This window comes from Capricornis sumatraensis, chromosome 12 (assembly GCF_032405125.1).
Source record: "Capricornis sumatraensis isolate serow.1 chromosome 12, serow.2, whole genome shotgun sequence".
NCBI lineage: Eukaryota > Metazoa > Chordata > Mammalia > Artiodactyla > Bovidae > Capricornis > Capricornis sumatraensis.
Window position 1 is genome coordinate 35,148,886 of NC_091080.1, and position 20,871 is coordinate 35,169,756.

The window sequence follows — 20,871 nt, forward strand, 5'->3', positions numbered from 1 at the left end:
TCTGGATCAAGTCTGGATCAGCGTCTTTAAGCCTCTGTTTCCTCCACACAAAGACAGAGAGAGTCTTAGTGGAAAGAAGGGCCAAGTGCCCCAAAGAAGAAGTAACTTTGATCCCTTTTTGGTTTTATTTTGTTGTTGCTTTTCCTTTTCTTTCTCCTCTTCCATCCCTCCCTCCTTCCCTTTCTCCCCATCTCTTCCTTTTTTTCCGCCTTTTTTAAAATCCACCTTATCTGAAGCATTAAGTATAAGTAAATGAGTTACTGTGAGTCAGCTTTTCAAGTAAATTTCAATTGACTATGTAGGAAATTCCCAGGTGGTACAGTGGTAAAGCATCTGCCTGCGATGCAGGAGAAACCAGTTCAGTCCCTGGGTCGGGAAGATCCCCCGGAGAAGGCCTTGGCAACCCACTCCAGTATTCTTGCCTAGAGAATTCCATGGACAGAGGAGCCTGGTGGGCTACCTTCCATGGGGTTGCAAGAGTTGGACACGACTTGGTGACTAAATGACCATGTAGGAAAATCGCTTTTAAACCTATAGATATGTTTGCTCTTGGTCTGGTCATGGAGACTACAAACACTGGGTAAAATGTTTACAATCTGACTTTTAAAAAAAAAATATTCATTCATTTATTTTTTGCAATATCGGGTCCTAGCTGCAGTGTGGGGGATCTTCCTTGCAGCCTGCAGGCTTCTCTCTAGTGGCGCACGGCACCTGGAGCCCGTGGGCTCTTTAGTTGCTGCATGTGAGCCTAGTTGCTCCCCAGTTTGTGGGATCTTAATTCCCTGACCAGGTATCGAACCCGCATCTCCTGCATTGGAAGGTGGATTCACAACCACTGGACCACCAGGGAAGCCCCTAAAATCTGACTGTTAAATGTTACCTGTCCTCTTTTGCAGAGAAGGCCGTGGGACCCCACTCCAGTACTCTTGCCTGGAAAATCCCATGGGCAGAGGAGCCTGGTAGGCTGTGGTCCATGGGGTCGCTAAGAGTTGGACATGACTGAGTGACTTCACTTTCACTTTTCACTTCCATGCATTGAAGAAGGAAATGGCAACCCACTCTAGTGTTCTTGCCTGGAGAATTCCAGGGACAGGGGAGCCTGGTGGGCTGCCGTCTATGGGGTCGCACGGAGTCAGACACGACTGAAGCGACTTAGCAGCAGCAGCAGCCCTCTTTTGATTCCTGGTCCACCCCCACTGCTGTGTGTTTTATATTTAGCCCTGGACTGATGTGAAGGCTCTTGTGCTACCTGCCATCAGGATTAACCTGCAGGGAGCCTTGGAGTCAGACAAACCTGGGTCAGAGTTCTTGGTTCAAGCATTTCTCAACTATATTATTTGGAGAAATTTGGGAGAAATTTTTCTGTGTCTCAGTTTCTTTATCTGTGTATGGGGTTAATAATAAATAAACTTTGAAAGGTTTGTTGTGACTATCAGAAATAAGAGCGGTTCAAAGCCAGACGTTCTAGGTGGTCAACACATACCAGCCGTATTCTAACAAAACTGGGGTTGATTAGTACTCTGTTTCCACTGCGTCTGCCTTTCCTAAATATTTGTCTTTTCTCTCCCAAGTTGATCACTCGTATGAAACATATCATCTGTTATAGCAGTGTTCCCATTGGCTGTTCTCAAGCTGAGCCTTCCCAGTCTGGATGCTAAAATAACACCTGTGTGTGGCTGTTTGTGTTTCTGTGCCTCCCAGGTTCAGCTCTAACCGCAGTCATGTCCTTCGGCAGAGACATGGAGCTGGAGCATTTTGACGAGCGGGACAAGGCCCAGAGGTACAGCCGAGGGTCGCGGGTGAATGGGCTGCCCAGCCCCACGCACAGTGCTCACTGCAGCTTCTACCGCACCCGCACGCTGCAGACCCTCAGCTCCGAGAAGAAGGCCAAGAAAGTGCGTTTCTATCGAAACGGAGATCGCTACTTCAAAGGGATTGTGTATGCCATCTCCCCAGACCGGTTCCGATCTTTTGAGGCCCTGCTGGCTGATTTGACCCGAACTCTGTCGGATAACGTGAATTTGCCCCAGGGAGTGAGAACAATCTACACCATTGATGGACTCAAGAAGATTTCCAGCCTGGACCAGCTGCTGGAAGGTGAGCGCGGGGAGAGGCCTCCCAAGGGACCCTGGAGGGTATGGCCTCGGTTCCCCAAAGTTTGTATTATTCTCAGCATTTCTTGTTTGAACTCCAAGAGCTAACATCTAGTCTTGTGGGTGTGGTCCTTGTATGTTACACATTTGGAAGTTCACATGGCTGTACAGTAGTGTAAAACAAAACAAAACCTAGTAACATTAGATCAGGTAACTTATATAATGGACTGATGGAAAAACTGTCTTAATTCTATAGCATCCTCTCTATTTTATCTCATACCCATGCTACATTAATTTTAAAAGTCCATTTTTTGTATCTTTATTCAAATGGTTCATATTCATTGCTAGCTGCAAATTGAACTTTTGCTCCCACATGTCTGCCAATACGTGAACTGAAAATAACTAATGATTCATGAAAATTTTGAGTTGAAAGGAATCTTAGATAGATATCAAAACTATTAATTTTGATCACTGTAGACCAAGGCCTGAAAATTCAAGTGATATATGTCTATGGTTACATGATAAGATAGTGGTGATGTTGGATCAAAAAATTAGGTTTGTTGGCTATTCTTTCCAGTATGATACATTTACATTTTAAAATTATTCTGAGGTTTGACTAATTCTAAATTTAAAGGATTGTTGTCTTTCGATGGTATTTGAGGAATTAATCTGCTCAGTTTATTTTTATTAAGTTTAACTGAGGTTAACAGTCATTATCTGTTTTAGACATTTCAAGTGGAAATAAGTCTTCCCAGGTGGCTCAGTGGTAAAGAACCCACCTGCCAGTGCAGGAGGCATGAGTTCCATTCCTGGATCAGGAAGATCCCCTGGAGGAGGGTGTGGCAACCCACTTCAGTATTCTTGCCTGGAAAATCCCAAGGACAGAGGAGCCTGACGGGCTACAGTCCTGGGGTCACAAAGAGCTGGACATGACTTAGTGACTGAGCACTCCCCAGTGAGAATAGGACTATCTGGGTCCACAGCTGAGACCTGGTGTCTTATGCAAGCAGAGTAGGTTTCCTTCTCTGGAGTAGTCTATTTCAGGACTGATCCCATTTGAACTGGGCGGAAGTCTCTGATCACCTTAGAAATCATGTGAAGCAAAATAATTTGGAGAAAAATACTGGGATTAAATTCATGCTGAGAGGTAAACGATCCTCTTTGGAGAGTAGATTTTTCTAAGTTGAAGTCTCAAGGTCCTGATGAAGTAATAGCACACAGGAACACGGAAAAGGACGTTGAGAAGGTGGGGAGAGCTTGATTTCACCCTGAGTTTATCCCTACTCCAGGTATATTTGCCAGGCCCTGTGGTCCATCTGGACCGTGGATGAGTGCCATGCCCTGACTGCGCACAGGCAAGCACTCTGGTCCTCCTTTGAAATCAGAATTTGTATGTGATTCAAGGCTCAGGGCTTCCTCTGTCTTGCTCCCATTTCTCTTCCCTTGATCCCATGGCAGGGGTGCCAGTCCACTCACAGTTTGACTGCACTTGAGAGAAGCCTGGGTTTGGTGTATTTATTTTGTGGGAATTCACTTCTCTTTTCGATGACTCGTCACCCTGCCAAGATGCCTGCAGACTTGGCCTTTTTCCTTCTATTCAGATGCTGGAACTTCCAGTAAATTAAAGGGGAAGAATGAACATAAAACCTTTCTGTTATCAGCTTTGATTTTTGCGCCCTGTCCTTTTCATGACCTTGGAAAAGGCAGAATAAATAATACAGTGAGATATTTCAGGGGATCTGGATAAAGATCAACTGCAAACTCAGGTGTGTGCCCAGTCACCTAAATCGTCACTTTAAGGGCTGATGGTATTGTAGGGAAGATATGCCAGAATCTCAGAGCACCTTCTTAGATATCCTGGGCTTGGCAGCCTCTGGTCTAGAGTCACTTGTGCAGCATTTCCTGGGAGGGGGTACCTCAGTCAGTTTATCACCAAGGATTGATCTGTACTCAGAAGTAGCAAAGATATTCCCATGATTCCCATCGACCAGGGAGAGGGTATGAGAGGTGGGACATGACAGTACTTCTTATCCGGGGGACCAGCAGGATCATGACATGTTGCTACCATCTTCTTGGTCAGTTTTTTAGTACAAAAGAATGCCTGCCCCAAGAGACTGCTGTCCTGAGCGGTGATACTAATGATCGCTCACAGATACGGAGCATGAGTATGGCGTATGTGAACCTATTTCATTCTTACAGTGAGCCTAGGAGGTAGGCACTGTTCATCACCCTCATCGTAACAGATGAGAAGAATGAGGCACAGTGTGCTTAAGTGATCTGTCAGGGCCACACAGCAAGAATGAATTGGGATTTGAACTCAAGAAGGCCGATGCCAGAGTCTGATCTCTTAACTGCCACTGACATAAGATACCGAGTAGGGTATTCTTCAGTTCAGTTCAGTTCAGTCGCTCAGTCGTGTCCTATAGTGGCCTTTTAAAATTGAAGTACAGTTGATTTACAATATTGTGTTAGTTTCTGGTGTACAGAAAGCTGATTGTTACATATATATGTGTGTGTATGTGTACACATGTATACATATAAAATATTCTCAGTGGCTCTTAAATGAAATATTACTGTATTGGCTTCTTCTTGAAAACAAATGTTTTTTAACCTCGACTTAATTCCAAGAGTAGCAGATACTGCTCCCAGAAACACTTTAATATTCTCATTTGCCTCCAAACACTTTTCTCCTCAATCAGTTTGAAGTAACTGCAGATGGAATAATCTGATGTTAAAAATTCCTTTTTGGAAAAAAATACTTTTCTGATTAAATAAATGGTAACATCAGTAAAGTAGGTAAGTTTGCTTATTGACTGCATTTAAAATTTTTTTCAGTTTTAATGCATTTTTTTCATCTGTAATACTGACAATTAGCAGGCAGCTGCACTTAGTGTTGAAATAGCTGGAAATTCATTTAGATTTGCCTCTTTGTCAATTACGTTTTTGCTTACTCTGATAAAATGCAAGCCATTGCTTCATATTCATCGTTAGGTTCCTAGCTCCCACTTTACATACTAATTTTATGTAAAAGTCAATGCATGTTATTAGCGTCTCATTTCTCCTTCCATTATAATGATGTTTTAAATTAAATCATTTTAGTGGGAGCAGTGACAAGTATATTTGACTTGTAATTGTCTTTTGTAAGTTTGTTTGTTCTCACTTATCTCAGACTAGAAATCCTGACAATGACATATGTGAGTTTCTTTATTTATAATGGCTAATAGTCAGTTTCACTATTTAACTATTATTGTGCTTAAAAAAATGCCTAAGTTTAGCCAGCCAGGAATGAGCTGGCTCTTAGGCTGAAGTATGATTATATGAGTAAGGGTATGTGTGTGTGTTTGTGTGTGTGTGTGTGTGTGTGTGCGCGTGTGTGTATGTGTATGAGTAAGGGTGTGTGTATGCATGAATGCAGGATTGTGTATCTATTTGTGCATGTATGTTTATGTATGCACACATGCACACACATACACTTCAGGGTAGAACATAGATGACACTCCTAATTGTTTGCTTTCAACATTGCCTTTATATGTTTGAAAAAAATCGTGATGCTCAATAAGGAAAGTTGAATTGCAGGTCTATTCCTGCAAGTGATTCAATATTGCCTCTTTCTACCCAGTTTTACAGTGTTTATATTCCACTGTAGGTGTGAGGATGTTGTAAGGATAAATGAAGGAGGAACATTTAAAACCTTTGAACTCTTAGGAGAAAGATGTAATATTATATACAACATGATATATAAATCCCAAGCACTGATTGATTGACTGTTTTTTATCTGATGCTCAAGCATCAGGGATGTGTGCTGAAGAATAGGTGCTCCCCTCCCTCACACTTTTAAATAGACTTTTATTATTAGTGCAGTTTTAAGTTGGGGGCAAAATTGAGCAGAAAGTACAGAGTTTTCCCATATCCTGGGGAACTCCCTGGTAACCTCAGCTGGTAAAGAATCCACCTGGAATGCAGGAGACCCTGGTTCAATTCCTGGGTTGGGAAGATCCCCTGGAGAAGGGAAAGGCTACCCACTCCAGTATTCTGGCCTGGAGAGTTGCATGGACTGTAGAGTCTCTGCTGCTGCTGCTGCTGCTGCTAAGCTGCTTCAGTCGTGTCCGACTCTGTGTGACCCCATAGATGGCAGCCCACCAGGCTCCCCCTTCCCTGGGATTCTCCAGGCAAGAACACTGGAGTGGGTTGCCATTTCCTTCTCCGATGCATGAAAGTGAAAAGTGAAAGTGAAGTCACTCAGTCGTGTCCAATTCCTAGCGACCCCATGGACTGCAGCCCACCAGGCTCCTCCATCCATGGGATTTTCCAGGCAAGAGTACTGGAGTGGGGTGCCATTGCCTTCTTCCTGTATAGTCTATGGGGTTGTAAAGAATCGGACACGACTGAGCAGCTTTCCCTTCCCATATGCTCTTGCCATAAACAGCCTTTCCCATTATCACCAGAGGGGTATGTTTGTTACAGTCGATGAGCCTACATTGACAGGTCATTATCATCCCAAGTCCATAGTTTACACAAGGGCTCACTCTTGGTGTTGTACATTCTGTGGGTTTGGACAAAGGAATAATGATGTGTATCCATGAGTGTGGTATCATACAGGATAGTTTCACTGCCCTAAAAATCCTCTCTAATCTGCTTATTCATCCCTCCATGCCTCAATCCCTGGCATCCATTGACCTTTCTACTGTCTCAGTAACATCCTTTAATATCCTGTGTGAATGAAGAGCCAGAGTTTCCTTTAAGCAATAGGGTAGAAACACGCAAGTGTGCTGTCTTCTGGATATGAGTAAGTTAATATGTACATGACATCTGCACGTATTAGAAACAAGTCCCTGGGTTCCTGGGCTCCCAAGCTGTGACATGCTGTGACATGCCCCCCCACGCCCCTTCCCTCCCCCACCACACCATGGGCACAGCTTGATTCCAAATCCCCAGCCTAAGGGCTTTTCCCAAGTCCCCATCAGAATTAATCTCTCAGGAATAAACCCATACTTCACCCCAAAGTCAGGGAATCTCTCCAGTCGTGATTTCCAGGGCCCCCACCTCTCTTGGCAACTTTCCCCCGACATGTTGTTATCATCTATCAGTACTTTTCCCCTCTAATTTTCTACCTGACTCTATGCCTCTCTCTGCTCTATTTAAAGATTTTTTTAAATTTAAGTTTTGAAAAACTGTAAAACATGCCTGTCTAAAATCCCCCTGTGGCCAGTAGTTAACTAGTTTTTTGAATTTCCATCCTCTCAGAGACACCAGTGTTTGTCAAGAATATGCATATCATTTGCCTATAAGTTAACGTTCCTTGCTCACACGTTGGCACTGTGCTTTACACGCTTAACCATATACCCTAACATGAGTCCAGAGCCACTGCAGTCTTTTTCCTAACCTCAGAGTATCCCTCACACAATGTGCCATTGTTTAATTTAACCAGTCTTTTAGCTATGGGCCTCTAGGTTGTGTCCGAACCTTTGTTATTAGAAACAGTTTTGACGGGAATATCCTTGGATGTTAAGTTTTCCACTCATGTAGGGGAATATGCTGTTGCTGCTGCTAAGTCACTTCAGTGGTGTCTGACTCAGTGTGACCCCATGGACGGCAGCCCACCAGGCTCCCCTGTTCCTGGGATTCTCCAGGCAAGAACACTGGAGTGGGTTGCCATTTCCTTCTCCAATGTATGAAAGTGAAAAGTGAAAGGGAAGTCGCTCAGTCGTGTCTGTCTCTTTGCGACCCCATGGACTGCAGCCTACCAGGCTCCTCTGTCCATGGGATTTTCCAGGCAAGAGTACTGGGGTGGGGTCCCATCACCTCCTCCGATATCCGGAATAGGGAAGTCTACAGGGACAGAAAGTAGATGCACAGGCTCAATTCCTAGAAGTGACATTGCTGGAGAGAGAAGTACAGGCATTAACTGTTTAAGAGCTATTGGAAAATTTCTCTTCATAGAAGTGGTACCAGTTTGTCCTCCCTATTAGTAATGTATGAGAGTGGCTGTTTTCCTATGAGACAGTGTGTTACCAAATGTTTTGTCATTTGCCAATCTGTTAAGAAAAGCATGTACCCTCTTATAGTTTTAAATTTCATCTTTCCCTGTCTATTTTTTTCTCCATAGCTTTTGTCCATTTTTTCTACCAGGTTGGGGTCTTTTGTTTTTATCTAATTGACTTCTAGAATTTTTTTTTTATTTTTAAGATATTAGCCCTTTGTGATACTAATTTCAAGTATGTGTTTTTCCAGATTGTCCTGTAGTGATTTTGTTTATTGTGGGTTTTTTTTTTGGGGGGGGCAGATTTAACAAAATTATATAATCAAAATGGATCAATCTTTTCATTTATGGCTTGAATTTCATGCTTCTTGTCCTCTGGATTCAGATTATAAGATTGTTGCTCTCCTTTTCTTCTAATGTTTTTATGTTTTCATTAAAAATATTCTCATGGAAGTTGTATTAGTATACTATTTGAAGAAAGGCTTCAGTTTTACTTTTTGCAGGATGCCTGCCTCATTTTTAAGAGTTTTAGTTTTGAAATTAATTTGGACTTAATAGAAGTGTCACGGAGATGGCAGGTCACCATGTACCCTTGACCCAGCTTCCCACGAGGGACCATCTTGCACAGCCAAGGCACAATTATCAAAGTAAAAACTAACTTGAGAACAATCCTGGCAACTAAACTATGGGCTTTATTTGGCTTTCATTAGTTTCTCCATTGGCCTTTTGTTGTTGCTGTTTCAGAATCACACATTGCATTTATCTTTATTATTTTTTTTTTGAAAAATCTTAAAAAACGTTTTACTGGAGTATAGTTGCTTTACAGTGCTGTGTTAGTTTCTGCTGTGCAGCAAAGTGAGTCAGCTCCATGTTCACACATATCCCCTCTTTTTTGAGTTTCCAAACATTGCGTTTAGCTATCCTGCCTCCTCCATCTCCTCCAAGCTCCAGCAGTTCTTAAGTCTCTGTCCTTAATGACTTGACAGTTGGAAGAGTACTGGTCAGTTATTTTGTAAAGTGTCCCTCAACTTGGGGGTATTTACCTGGCGTTTAGGTTGAAGTTACACATTTGTGGCAAGGATGCCCCAGAAGTGAAGCTGTGCCCTCCTTGGGGCATCGTTTCAGGAGTGCATGATGTGGCCTTGCCTTGTTGCTGGTGAGGTTAATCTGTTGGTTAAGGAGTGTCTGCCAGTTATTTTCACTCTAAAGTTACTCTTTTCCTCTTTGTAATTAATAAATATTTTGATGAGGAACTTTGTGGCTTTTAAAATAACTTTTGCCTCTGAATGTTGGTGTTTCTTGCTGGGTTTTGTCTATACCAATGATTATTAAGGTGTTCAATGAGTGACTTTCTGTTTCCCTCTCGACTTGCCTCACCTTTAAACACTTCCTTCACTTTCCTGTCTTTGCATTATCTGCTGTGACATCATCAACTCCATCATTTTTACCACTCTTTTAAGGCCAGTTAGGAGAAGGCAGTGTACCCCGCTCCAGTACTCTTGCCTGGAAAATCCCATGGACGGAAGAGCCTGGTGGGCCGCAGTCCATGGGGTCGCAAAGAGTCGGACACGACTGAGCGACTTCACTTTTCACTTTCATGCATTGGAGAAGGAAATGGCAACCCACTCCAGTGTTCTTGCCTGGAGAATCCCTGGGACAGAGGAGCCTGGTGGGCTGCCGTCTATGGGGTCACACAGAGTCGGACACGACAAGCGACTTAGCAGCAGCAGCAGCAGTCCCAGATCAGACCTTTCTTCATCACTTCAGTTACCTGGATATATTCACCCTCTTTGTGGTGGTTCTGTAGCTACGTCCTGCCAGATTTTTTGCGACCCCATTGACTGCAGCACGCCAGGCTTCCCTGTCCTTCACTGTCTCCCAGAGTTTGTTCAGACTCATGTCTGTTGAGTCGATGATGCCATCCAACCATCTCATCCTCTGTCGTCTCCTTCTCCTGCCTTCAGTCTTTCCCAGCATCAGGGTCTTTTCCAGTGCGTCGGCTCTGCGTTAGGTGGCCCTCTCATCCTGAGTCCTTTCATCGTGTCACATACAGATGTAATCCCATTCTTTAAGATTATTCGGAATTGCGCCTTCTTCTCATCTCTGGATCCTGTTAAATGGTGTCACCATCTGACTCAACATCACCCTTGGCTTCTCCTTTTCTTCATCCCACAGATGCAAGCTGTCGCCATTTACTGTTCATCCTTAAGACGCCTCTTCAGTTTGCTTGTTCCTTTTTTTACCACCATTATTATATTTTTGAGTTCTCGATACTGTGTTTAAAATGTACTTTTTTTTTTAACTGATGGAGTAACACATTTTTATGCAGTGAGCATTATAGAAAGCTTTGGAAGATGCAAAAGTTTTTTAAAAAGTAAGTAATAACTCCTCATATTCCTGCCACTGACTTCTGTCATCTCTTCCCTGTACTGTTAGGCCCCTAAGCTAAAAGCATACACCTTAGTTTTTCTTTTTCAGTTTGTTTTCTCTTTTCTTTTTATAGCATCTGCATTTGCCCCTGCTTTCCATTACTATTACAACCTCTGTTTTTTCTTGGAGAATAATTGCTTTACAGTGTTAGTTTCTGCTGTACAACAGAGTGAATCACACACACACACACACACACACTCACACACACTCACACACACTCACACACATATCCCCTCTCTCTTGAGCCTCCCTCCCACCCCTCTATCCGAACCCTCTGGGTCATCACAGAGCCTGGAGCTGAGTTCCCTATGCTATACAGCAGCGTCCTGCTGGCTATCTCTTTTACACATGGTCGTGTGCGTATGTTAATCCTAATCTCCCAGTTTGCCCCTCCCTCCCATTTCCCCTCTGTGTCCACGTCCTTTCTCTGTGTCTGCGCCTCTATTCCTGCCCTGTAGACAGGTTTATCATTTCCCTAGATTCCACATGCATGTGTTCATATACAATATTTGGTTCTCTCTCCCTGACTGACTTCACTCTGTATGAGTCTCTAATTCTATCTGCACCTCTGCAAATGACCCAATTTTGTGCACTTTTATGGCTGAGAAATATTGCACTGTATGTAGGTACCACATCTTCTTTATCCATCTTAGGCGAGGTCCTTTAGGACACGTGTCCCACACAGCAGGCTTCAAGCCAGTTTTCTTGCCGAGACGCCAGGCTACAGGCGAAGCATTTTCTGTCGCACTTTGCTTCGTGTCCACAGAGGATACAGCCCACGATCTTTATCATGTTTCTCTCTGTGGCTCCTGCGCTTCTGTCTATTCCGGCCTGTCTCCCGTGACCCACTGATCTGGGCTCCGCTGCTCTCTTTCCTCCTGCTCCCCCACCTCTGGGCCTCCCCACTCTCGGCGAGGACGGCACTGGTGGGTGCCCTCCTGTGGGTGCACGGCCATGCCATGGTTAAGCTGGGGGTGGCCCTGAGCAAACTGCCTTGCTCCTTGTGCGTCCGTGCGCCCTGGGAGAAGAGGTCTATTCGTTCTTAGCTCATCGAGTCATGGTGAGGATTGCAGGTCGCATTGCATGGGTTTCAACAGGATCTGCTGATGGCAAACACTCAACCTGTTCTGCTATTAGCATCTCCCTGCTCGACCCCTCAGCCAGCAGACACGCAAGTCTCTCACAGTCTGAACAGTCCTTGGCTTCGTCCTGCTTACCTCTCAACCACGAGCTCTTCCTTCATGAGGAATATTTGCATTTGCTGTCTCTACTTCCTCAACTTCCAGTCATACCTCAGCTCCTTAGTTAGCATCATTACACTTACTTGTTTTGTATCAGTGTTTCTGGACATCAGGGAGCTTGTTGGAGGCCTCCGTGTTAGCATGGTAGTGGCAAGAATGCAATAAATATCACTGAAAGAAAGAGGAAAGAGAGGCCGAATGGATGAATAAATGAATGAGAGCAACCTGGCATCACTGCCCAGCTGAAGTGGCCGTTAGGAGGCCACACATGGCTTCCTCATGGCCTGGCCGGTGGTCTGTTAGGAAACTTCGTTTTCTCCGCTGTTGCTGGAGCGTCAGATGCTGATGTCTGGGTCCCTCCCATCCGCGTCCTCACCTCCCCCTTGCTCGCCATGGCCCCAGGTATCTGATCTCTCAGCTCCCTTCAACGGCCCCTCTGTCTCTGGGCGCTCTCTCAGTGCTGGCGTTGCCCTGGACTTCACCCTGGCCAGCTGGGTGGGGTCTCTCTGAATATTTTCTTTAGTTCCCATAACTGCAGCTACCCCATGCATCCCCTTCTCATACCCTGGATCTATATTTTTAACTTCTTGCTGGAAAATCTCCAACCAGTTGGCTCCTAGGAACTTCACATTCGATTTGTGCACAACCAAATTCATTTTATTCCTTACCGTCTAACCCAGACATGTTTCCTTCTCATTTGACGTATTATAATATATGGAGAGTTGGCCAAAATAGAAGTTTCAGTGGCATCAATTCAGTGTTATCTTTGACTGTATTCCCATGAGGCTAGCATCCAGTCACTTGCCAGTTCTTCAATCATAAGTTGATTCTGTCTGCTAAGTACTCCTCATAGCAGCCATTCCTCTCTGTTCCTAATGGAGATGTGTAAAGTTTAGCTCTCCAGCTTCTTGCTTGGGCTATTAGAATAACTTTCTAACAGGCATCTTGACTTCTATCTTCCCATATCCTGCTTGCAGCCCTGCCTTCACACGACAGCCAGTGTGGTCTTTCTAAAAAGCTGGGTCTGGGGGACTTTCTGGAGGTCCAGTGGTTAGGACTTGGCCTTCCAGTCCAGGCGTGCAGGTTCTATCCCTGATAGAACATAAACAACAGAACCAATATCGTAACAAATTCAGTAAAGGCTTTAAAATAAAATAAAACCTCAATTCTGATTATGCATGAAAACTTTGGTGCTATAGCCTACTGCAGTCTTAGCCTAACTTGTTTGTCCCTGGAATGATTTTTATTTTAGCCTTTGAGAAAGACAGGTTAATATCCAACAGACGATCCCCTTTACTGTACTGTTCAGCAGAGCATATTATTATTTTATTTTTATCTGAGATGCTGTCTTCTTTTCTGCTAATGAGAATCTCACCCTCACTTCCAGGGCCAGCATGAATTCCATTTTTTTCTTTATTGATCACACAGTGGGAAGTGGGAAATGATTTCTTTCTCTTCTGGATTAGGGTTGCCTGGACCACTTCTTTACCAATTATCACTTATTGTCTTGTGGTGGAATCTTTTCATATGCACATCTTGCTCGCAAAGCTCTTTGAAGATAAGGTTATGACTTAAAATTCTTTTCAGGTATTATGCCCATCATTGAGAATTTAGGAGGTTGCTTAAATTTTTTTGATGTCATGGCTGCTGCTGCTTGCATTTGTTGCAGTGTTGCTATTTGTTGCTCTGTTATTTACTTAGGAAAAATTTTTAGCGATGAGAATATTTTCATGGTTCCAAATATAGTTTGCCATGTTGCTTTCCAAAAGGGTTGATATCAATTTATAGTGTCCCTAGTGGCATTTTCTATATTTTGTTTTTATTCTTTGTCATATATTTTAGTACCTAGTATTTTTGTAAATTATAAAAGGCTGTGCATACCATATTAACCCACTGTTGTATTATAGGTCATCCGTTTGTTTCCCTCTTTTTATTTTAGCTTCTCTAGTTTTCAGTTATATCAGTATTAAATTAAAAAATGTGTCCCTCAGTTTTTCCTTTGTTATATTTTTTGCTGCTTTATATTTGAGGAGTTGACATTTTCCATAGACCTGATATACACATTCACATTTTATTTTCAGTAAGCTTATCTTTATGTACTACCATATGATGAAAGACTTCCATGGAAGAATGGTCTGTAAGTGCCTTTGGGAATCTTTTCTCTTGCCTTTGATAGCTCCGTCAAAATCATCTTCTTAAACCAGCACCTTCCAAATAGATTATGACATGTTTTTGTGTACATCTGAGATAGGTTTATAAAATATAATATCCAGAAGGTACTTTATGATATTTTATTTCATAAATTAGGTATTTCATGTAATTTAACTCAGTTCAGCTTTGGAGATTTCAATATACAGTTGAATCTGTCCCAGATTTTACTGTAACTCACAATAGTGAATTTTAATTTCCAGAGTTTTCAATAAGGAAGTTTTTACTCTGGAAAAATGGCATGCGTTACCCAAAGCCCTCACTTAAGATACTTTTGAACATGCCACATTCGAAAGTGGCATCCTAAAGGAGGTGGCAAGCAGCTTCAATAATGTGAAAAATGAAGATTAGGTCATTTTCAGACTGAGGTCAAGTTATGTCATAGTTGGAATTTACAAGTCTCAACCCTGAGCCTGTGAAAAACCTCTACCAATAAGGAAAAACAGGGCAAACATCTAGTATCTCCTAATATGGACTCTTACGGAGAAAGACCTTCCTAGCTGACTTCATAGGCCTGGTTACCCAGATTACTCTAAGTTGTCCATAATGACTTCGAGAATTTCTCTTATGTGCAAATTCTTTAATCTTATAATGGGAGCCAGTGGCCAAGCAGCATTAACTTTGCAGATTTTTTACTAATAAATTTTGTTAGAGAAAATTTATTTCCATACTTTAAAGAATAGCAAAATATAATAATTTTAAAACGCATGTGTGATTTTTTTTTTTTTGAAAACAAACAATGACTCTTTGGTACTTTTGCAATAATCTAATATGCTTACACAGAAATTATTCTCTTTTCCAAAGTCCGAAAATACTTAAGACTTTCCAGGAAAAGTTACTGTGTTCTGATATTTTAGGAGTTATTGGTCAGATCCAAACATAATTTAATGCTTCATTTCCTTACCTTTTTTTTGCTTAACTGTTATTTTCTTTCTTTCTTTGCTTAACAGAAAATATTTGTTCTTTGGGCCTTTAAAAATACCATAGCTGTTCAGATGGATGCTGCTTCTGCAGTTCCCTTATGTTTATCACCAAATACTGAGTAGAGTTCTCTGTGCTACACAGTAGGTCCTTGTTGGTTGTTCGTTTTATATATAGTAAAAGGTCAGTTTTCATTCCAATCCCAAAGAAAGGCAATGCCAAAGAATGCTCAAACTACCACACAATTGCACTCATCTCACACGCTAGTAAAGTAACGCTCAAAATTCTCCAAGCCAGGCTTCAGCAATATGTGAACTGTGAACTTCCTAATGTTCAAGCTGGTTTTAGAAAAGGCAGAGGAACCAGAGATCAAATTGCCAACATCCGTTGGATCATGGAAAAAGCAAGAGAGTTCCAGAAAAATATCTATTTCTGCTTTATTGACTATGCCAAAGCCTTTTACTGTTTGGATCACAATAAACTATGGAAAATTCTGAAAGAGATGGGAATACCAGACCACCTGACCTGCCTCTTGAGAAATCTGTATGCAGGTCAGGAAGCAACAGTTAGAACTGGACATGGAACAACAGACTGGTTCCAAATAGGAAAAGGAGTACGTCAAGGCTATATATTGTCACCCTGCTTATTTAACTTATATGCAGAGTACATCATGAGAAACGCTGGGCTGGAAGAAGCACAAGCTGGACTCAAGATTGCCGGGAGCCTTATCAATAACCTTAGATATGCAGAAACACCACTCTTATGGCAGAAAGTGAAGAGGAACTGAAAGCCTCTTGATGAAAGTGAAAGAGGAGAGTGAAAAATTTGGCTTAAAGCTCAACATTCAGAAAACTAAGATCATGGCATCCGGTCCCATCACTCCATGGGAAATAGATGGGGAAACAATGGAAACAGTGTCAGACTTTATTTTGGGGGGCTCCAAAATCACTGCAGATGGTGACTGCAGCCATGCAATTAAAAGACACTTACTCCTTGGAAGAAAAATTATGACCAACCTAGATAGCATATTCAAAAGCAGAGACATTACTTTGCCGACTAAGGTCCGTCTAGTCAAGGCTATGGTTTTTCCTGTGGTCATGTATGGATGTGAGAGTTGGACTGTGAAGAAGGCTGAGCGCCAAAGAATTGATGCTTTTGAACTGTGGTGTTGGAGAAGACTCTTGAGAGTCCCTTGGACTGCAAGGAGATCCAACCAGTCCATTCTGAAGGAGATCAGCCCTGGGATTCCTTTGGAAGGAATGATGCTAAAGCTGTAACTCCACTACTTTGGCCACCTCATGTGAAGAGTTGACTCATTGGAAAAGACTCTGATGCTTGGAGGGATTGGGGATAGGAGGAGAAGGGGATGATAGAGGATGAGATGGCTGGATGGCATCACGGACTTGATGGACGTGAGTCTGAGTGAACTCCGGGAGTTGGTGATGGACAGGGAGGCCTGGCGTGCTGCGATTCATGGGGTCGCAAAGAGTCGGACATGACTGAGCGACTGAACTGAACTGAAATGAATGTGTGTATGTTGATGTTCACTCTTGCTGCCTCCTGTTTGACCACTTCTAATTTACCTTGATTCATGGACCTAACATTCCAGGTTCCTATGCAATAATGCTCTTTATAGCCTCAGACTTTACTTCCATCACCAGTCACATCCACACCTAGGCGCTGTCTTTGCTTTGGCTCTGTCTCTTCATTCTTTCTGGAGCTATTTTCCCACTTTTCTCCAGTAGCGTGTTTGGCACGTACCAACTTGGGAAGTTCCTCTTTCAGTGTCCTGTCTTTTTGCCTTTTCATACTGTTCATGGGCTTCTCAAGGCAAGAATACTGAAGTGGTTTGCCATTCCCTCTCCAGTGGACCACATTTTGTCAGAACTCTCCACCATGACCAGTCTGTCTTGGGTGGCCCTACAAGACATGGCTCATAGTTTCATTGAGTTAGACAAGGCTGTGGTCCATCTAATCCGTTTGATAAGTTTTCTGTGATTGTGGTTTTCTTTCTGTCCATTCTCTGATGGATAAGGATAAGAGGCTTATGGAAACCGGGAGAGACTGACTGAGGGGGACACTGGGTCTGATGGGTGGGGCCATGCTCAGTAAATCTTTAATCCAATTTTCTGGTGATGGGCGGAGCTATGTTCCCTCCCTGTTGTTTGACCTCAGACCCAACTATGTTGGAGGTGATGAAGACAATGGTGACCTCCTTCAAAAGGTCCCATGAGGGCACTGCTACACTCAGCACCCCTGACCCTGCAGCAGGCCACTGCCAACCTACGCCTCCACCAGAGACTCCTGTATACTCACAGGCAAGTCTGGGTCAGTCTCTTGTGGGGTCACTGCTCTTATATCTACTACTGTGGGCAAGAGTCTCTTAGAAGAAATGGAGTGGCCCTCATAGTCAACAAAAGAGTCCAAAATGCAGTACTTGGGTGCAGTCTCAAAAATGACAGAATGATCTGTTCATGTCCGAGGCAAACCATTCAGTATCACAGTAATCCAAGTCTGTGTCCCAACCAGTAATGCCAAAGAAGCTGACTTTGAATGGTTCTGTTATGACCTACAAGACCTTCTAGAACTAACACCAAAAAAAGATCTTTTTCATCATAGGGGACTGGAATGCAAAATTAGGAGGTCAAGAAACACCTGGAGTAACAGGCAAGTTTGGTCTTGGAGTACAGAATGAAGAAGGGCAAAGGCTAATAGAGTTTTGCCAAGAGAACCCACTGGTCATAGCAAAGACCTCTTCCAACAACACAAGAGAAGATTGTACACATGGACATCACCAGATGGTCAATACCAATATCAAATTGATTTTGCAGCCAAAGATGGAGAAGCTCTATACAGTCAGCAAAAACAAGACTGGGAGCTGACTGTGGCTCAGATCATGAACTCCTTGTTATGCAATTCATACTTAAATTGAAGAAAGTAGGGAAAACCACTAGACCATTCAGATATGACCTGAATCAAATCCCTTATGATTATACAGTGGGAGTGACAATAGATTCAAGGGATTAGATATGATAGACAGAGTGCCTGAAGAACTATGGACAGAGGTTCATGACATTGTACAGGAGGCGGTGATCAAAGACCATCCCCAAGAAAAAGAAATGCAAAAAGGCCAAATGGTTGTCTGAGGAAGGCCTCACAAATAGCTGAGAAAAGAAGAGAAGTGAAAGGCAAAGGAGAAAAGGAAAGATACACCCATCTGAATGCAGAGTTCCAAAGAATAGCAAGGAGAGATAAGAAAGCCTTCCTCAGTGATCAGTGCAAAGAAATAGAGGAAAACAATAGAATGGGAAAGACTAGAGATCTCTTCAAGAAAATTAGAGATACCAAGGGAACATTTCATGCAAAGATGGGCTCAATAAAGGACAGAAATGGTATGGACCTAACAGAAGCAGAAGATATTAAGAAGAGGTGGCAAGAATACACGGAAGAACTGCACAAAAAAGAGCTTCATGATCCAGATAACCACGATGGTACGATCGCTCACCTAGAGCCAGACATCCTGGAATGTGAAGTCAAGTGGGCCTTAGGAAGTGTCACTACAAACAAAGCTAGTGAAAGTGATGGAATTCCAGTTGAGCTATTTCATATCCTAAAAGATGATGCTATGAAAGTGTTGCGCTCAATATGCCAGCAAATTTGGAAAACTCAGCAGTGGCCACAGGACTGGAAAAGGTCAGTTTTTATTGCAATCCCAAAGAAAGGCAATGCCAATGACTGGTCAGACTATTGCACAGTTGCACTCATCCTACACGCTAGCAAAGTAATGCTCAAAATTCTCCAAGTCTGGCTTCAACAGTACGTGAACTATGAACTTCCAGATATTCAAGCTGGATTTGGAAAAGGCAGATGAACCAGAGATCAAATTGCCAACATCACAGAAAAAGCAAGAGAATTCCAGAAAAACGTGTACTTCTGCTTTATTGATTTTCAAAGCCTTTGACTGTGTGGATCACAACAAACTGTGGAAAATTCTGAAAGAGATGGGAATACCAGACCACCTGACCTGCCTCCTGAGAAATCTGTATTCAGGTCAAGAAGCAATAGCTAGAACTGGACATAGAACAACAGAGTGGTTCCAAATTGGGAAGGATGTACATGAAAGCTGTATATTGTCACCCTGCTTATTTAGCTTCTATGCAGAGTACATCGTGCAAAATACCAGGCTGGATGAAGCACAAGCTGGAATCAAGATTGCCGGGAGAAATATCAATAACCTCAGATACGCAGATGGTACCATCCTTATGGCAGAAAGCGAAGAGGAACTGAAAAGCCTCTTGATGAAATGAAAGAGGAGAGTGAAAAAGCTTGCCTAAAACTCAACATTCAAAAAACAAAGATCATGGAATCTGGTCCCATCACTTCATGGCAAATACATGAGGAAAATAGAAACAGTGAGAGACTTTATTTTTGGGGGCTCCAAAATCACTGTAGATGGTGACTGCACCATGAAATTAAAAGACACTTGCTCCTTGGAAGAAAAGCTATGACTAACCTAGACAGCATGTTAATAAGCAGAGACATTATTACTTTGCCATCAAAGGTCCGTCTAGTCAAAGCTATGGTTTTTCCAGTAGTCATGTATGAATGTGAGAGTTGGACTATAAAGAAAACTGAGGGCCAAAGAATTGATGCTTTTGAACTGTGGTGTTGGAGAAGATTCTTGAGAGTCCCTTGGACTGCAAGGAAATCAAACCAGTCAATCCTAAAGGAAATCAGTCCTGAATATTTATTGGAAGGACTGATGCTAAAGCTGAAGCTCCAATACTTTGGCCACCTGATGCAAAGAACTGACTCATTAGAGAAGACCCTGATTCTGGGAAAGATTGAAGGTGGGAGGAGAAGGGGACAGCAGAGGATGAGATGGTTCTATAGCATCACCAACTTGATGGACATGAGTTTGAGCAAGGTCCAGGAGTTGGTGATGGATAGGGAAGCCTGGCGTGCTGCAGTCCATGTGATCGCAAAGAGTTAGATACAACTGAGCACCTGAACTGAATGTGTGTATGTGTTAATCCCAAACTCCTAATTTAGCCCTCCCTACCTCTTTCTGCCTTGATGATAACAAGTTTCTTTTTGATATCTGTGCTTCTATTTCTGTTTTGTATTTAACTTCATTTGTATCTTTTTTTTTTTTTTTTTTTTTTTAGATTTCATATATAAGTGGTATGATATGATATGTGTCTTTTTCTCTCTGGGGCTCTTCTGGTGGCTCACCTACCTGCAGTGCAGGAGACCCAGGTTTGATCCCTGAGTCAGAAAGATTCCCTGGAGAAGGAAATGGCTACCCACTCCAGTTTTCTTCCTGGAAAATTCCTTGGCCACAGGAGCCTGGCAGGCTTCAGTCTGTGGGGCCACAGAGAGTTGGTCGTGACTGAGCAACTAACATTTTGTCTCTCTGGCTTACTTAGTGTGATAATCTCTATGTCCATTCATGTCGCTGCAGATGGCATTATTTCATTCTTTCTTATGGCTGAGTAGTATCCCATTGGGTAAATATACTACATTTTTTTTTAATTCATTCATCTGTGATGGACATTTAGTTTGCTTCCTTGTCTTGGCTGTTGTAAATGGTGCTGCCATGAACGTTGAGGAGTATGTATCCCATTCCTGGGATATAGTCAGAGAAAACCATAATTCAAAAAGATACATACACCCCAATATCTTGCTATTTTTGAATGGCCTTTAACACACGTACCTTATGTTAGGTCTTAAACTAAAGCTGTTGATGATTCTGTAATCAAGAAATATAATCTTGACTCTATTCCCAGTTAAGGAAGAGATTAAATCTCTTCCTTAGAATCTCTTGACTCTATTCCCAGTTAAGGAAGAGATTAAACCCTGGCTATCCAAAGCCATTTAATCAAATCAAGACTGTTTTGCCTATTCAGAACAATTGCATTTGTTAATTTCCCATTATCAATGATATTAATACATTAATTAAAAAGCTTTTTTTTTTTTTTTTTTTTTTACAAAATCA

At 42.5% G+C, this 20,871-nt stretch overlaps 1 protein-coding gene across 7 annotated transcripts in view; it reads left to right on the forward strand.

The window, feature by feature from the left end:
• The first annotated feature begins 1,721 nt into the window (after nt 1-1,721).
• The window catches only part of DCLK1 (doublecortin like kinase 1), a 335,254-nt gene continuing 316,104 nt past the window's right edge, over nt 1,722-20,871 (forward strand). For all 7 annotated transcript variants that reach the window (XM_068984415.1, XM_068984416.1, XM_068984422.1 and 4 more), the window contains exon 1: nt 1,722-2,097. In XM_068984415.1, coding sequence (XP_068840516.1) covers nt 1,722-2,097 — 376 coding nt within the window. The remainder of the gene's footprint in view (nt 2,098-20,871) is intronic.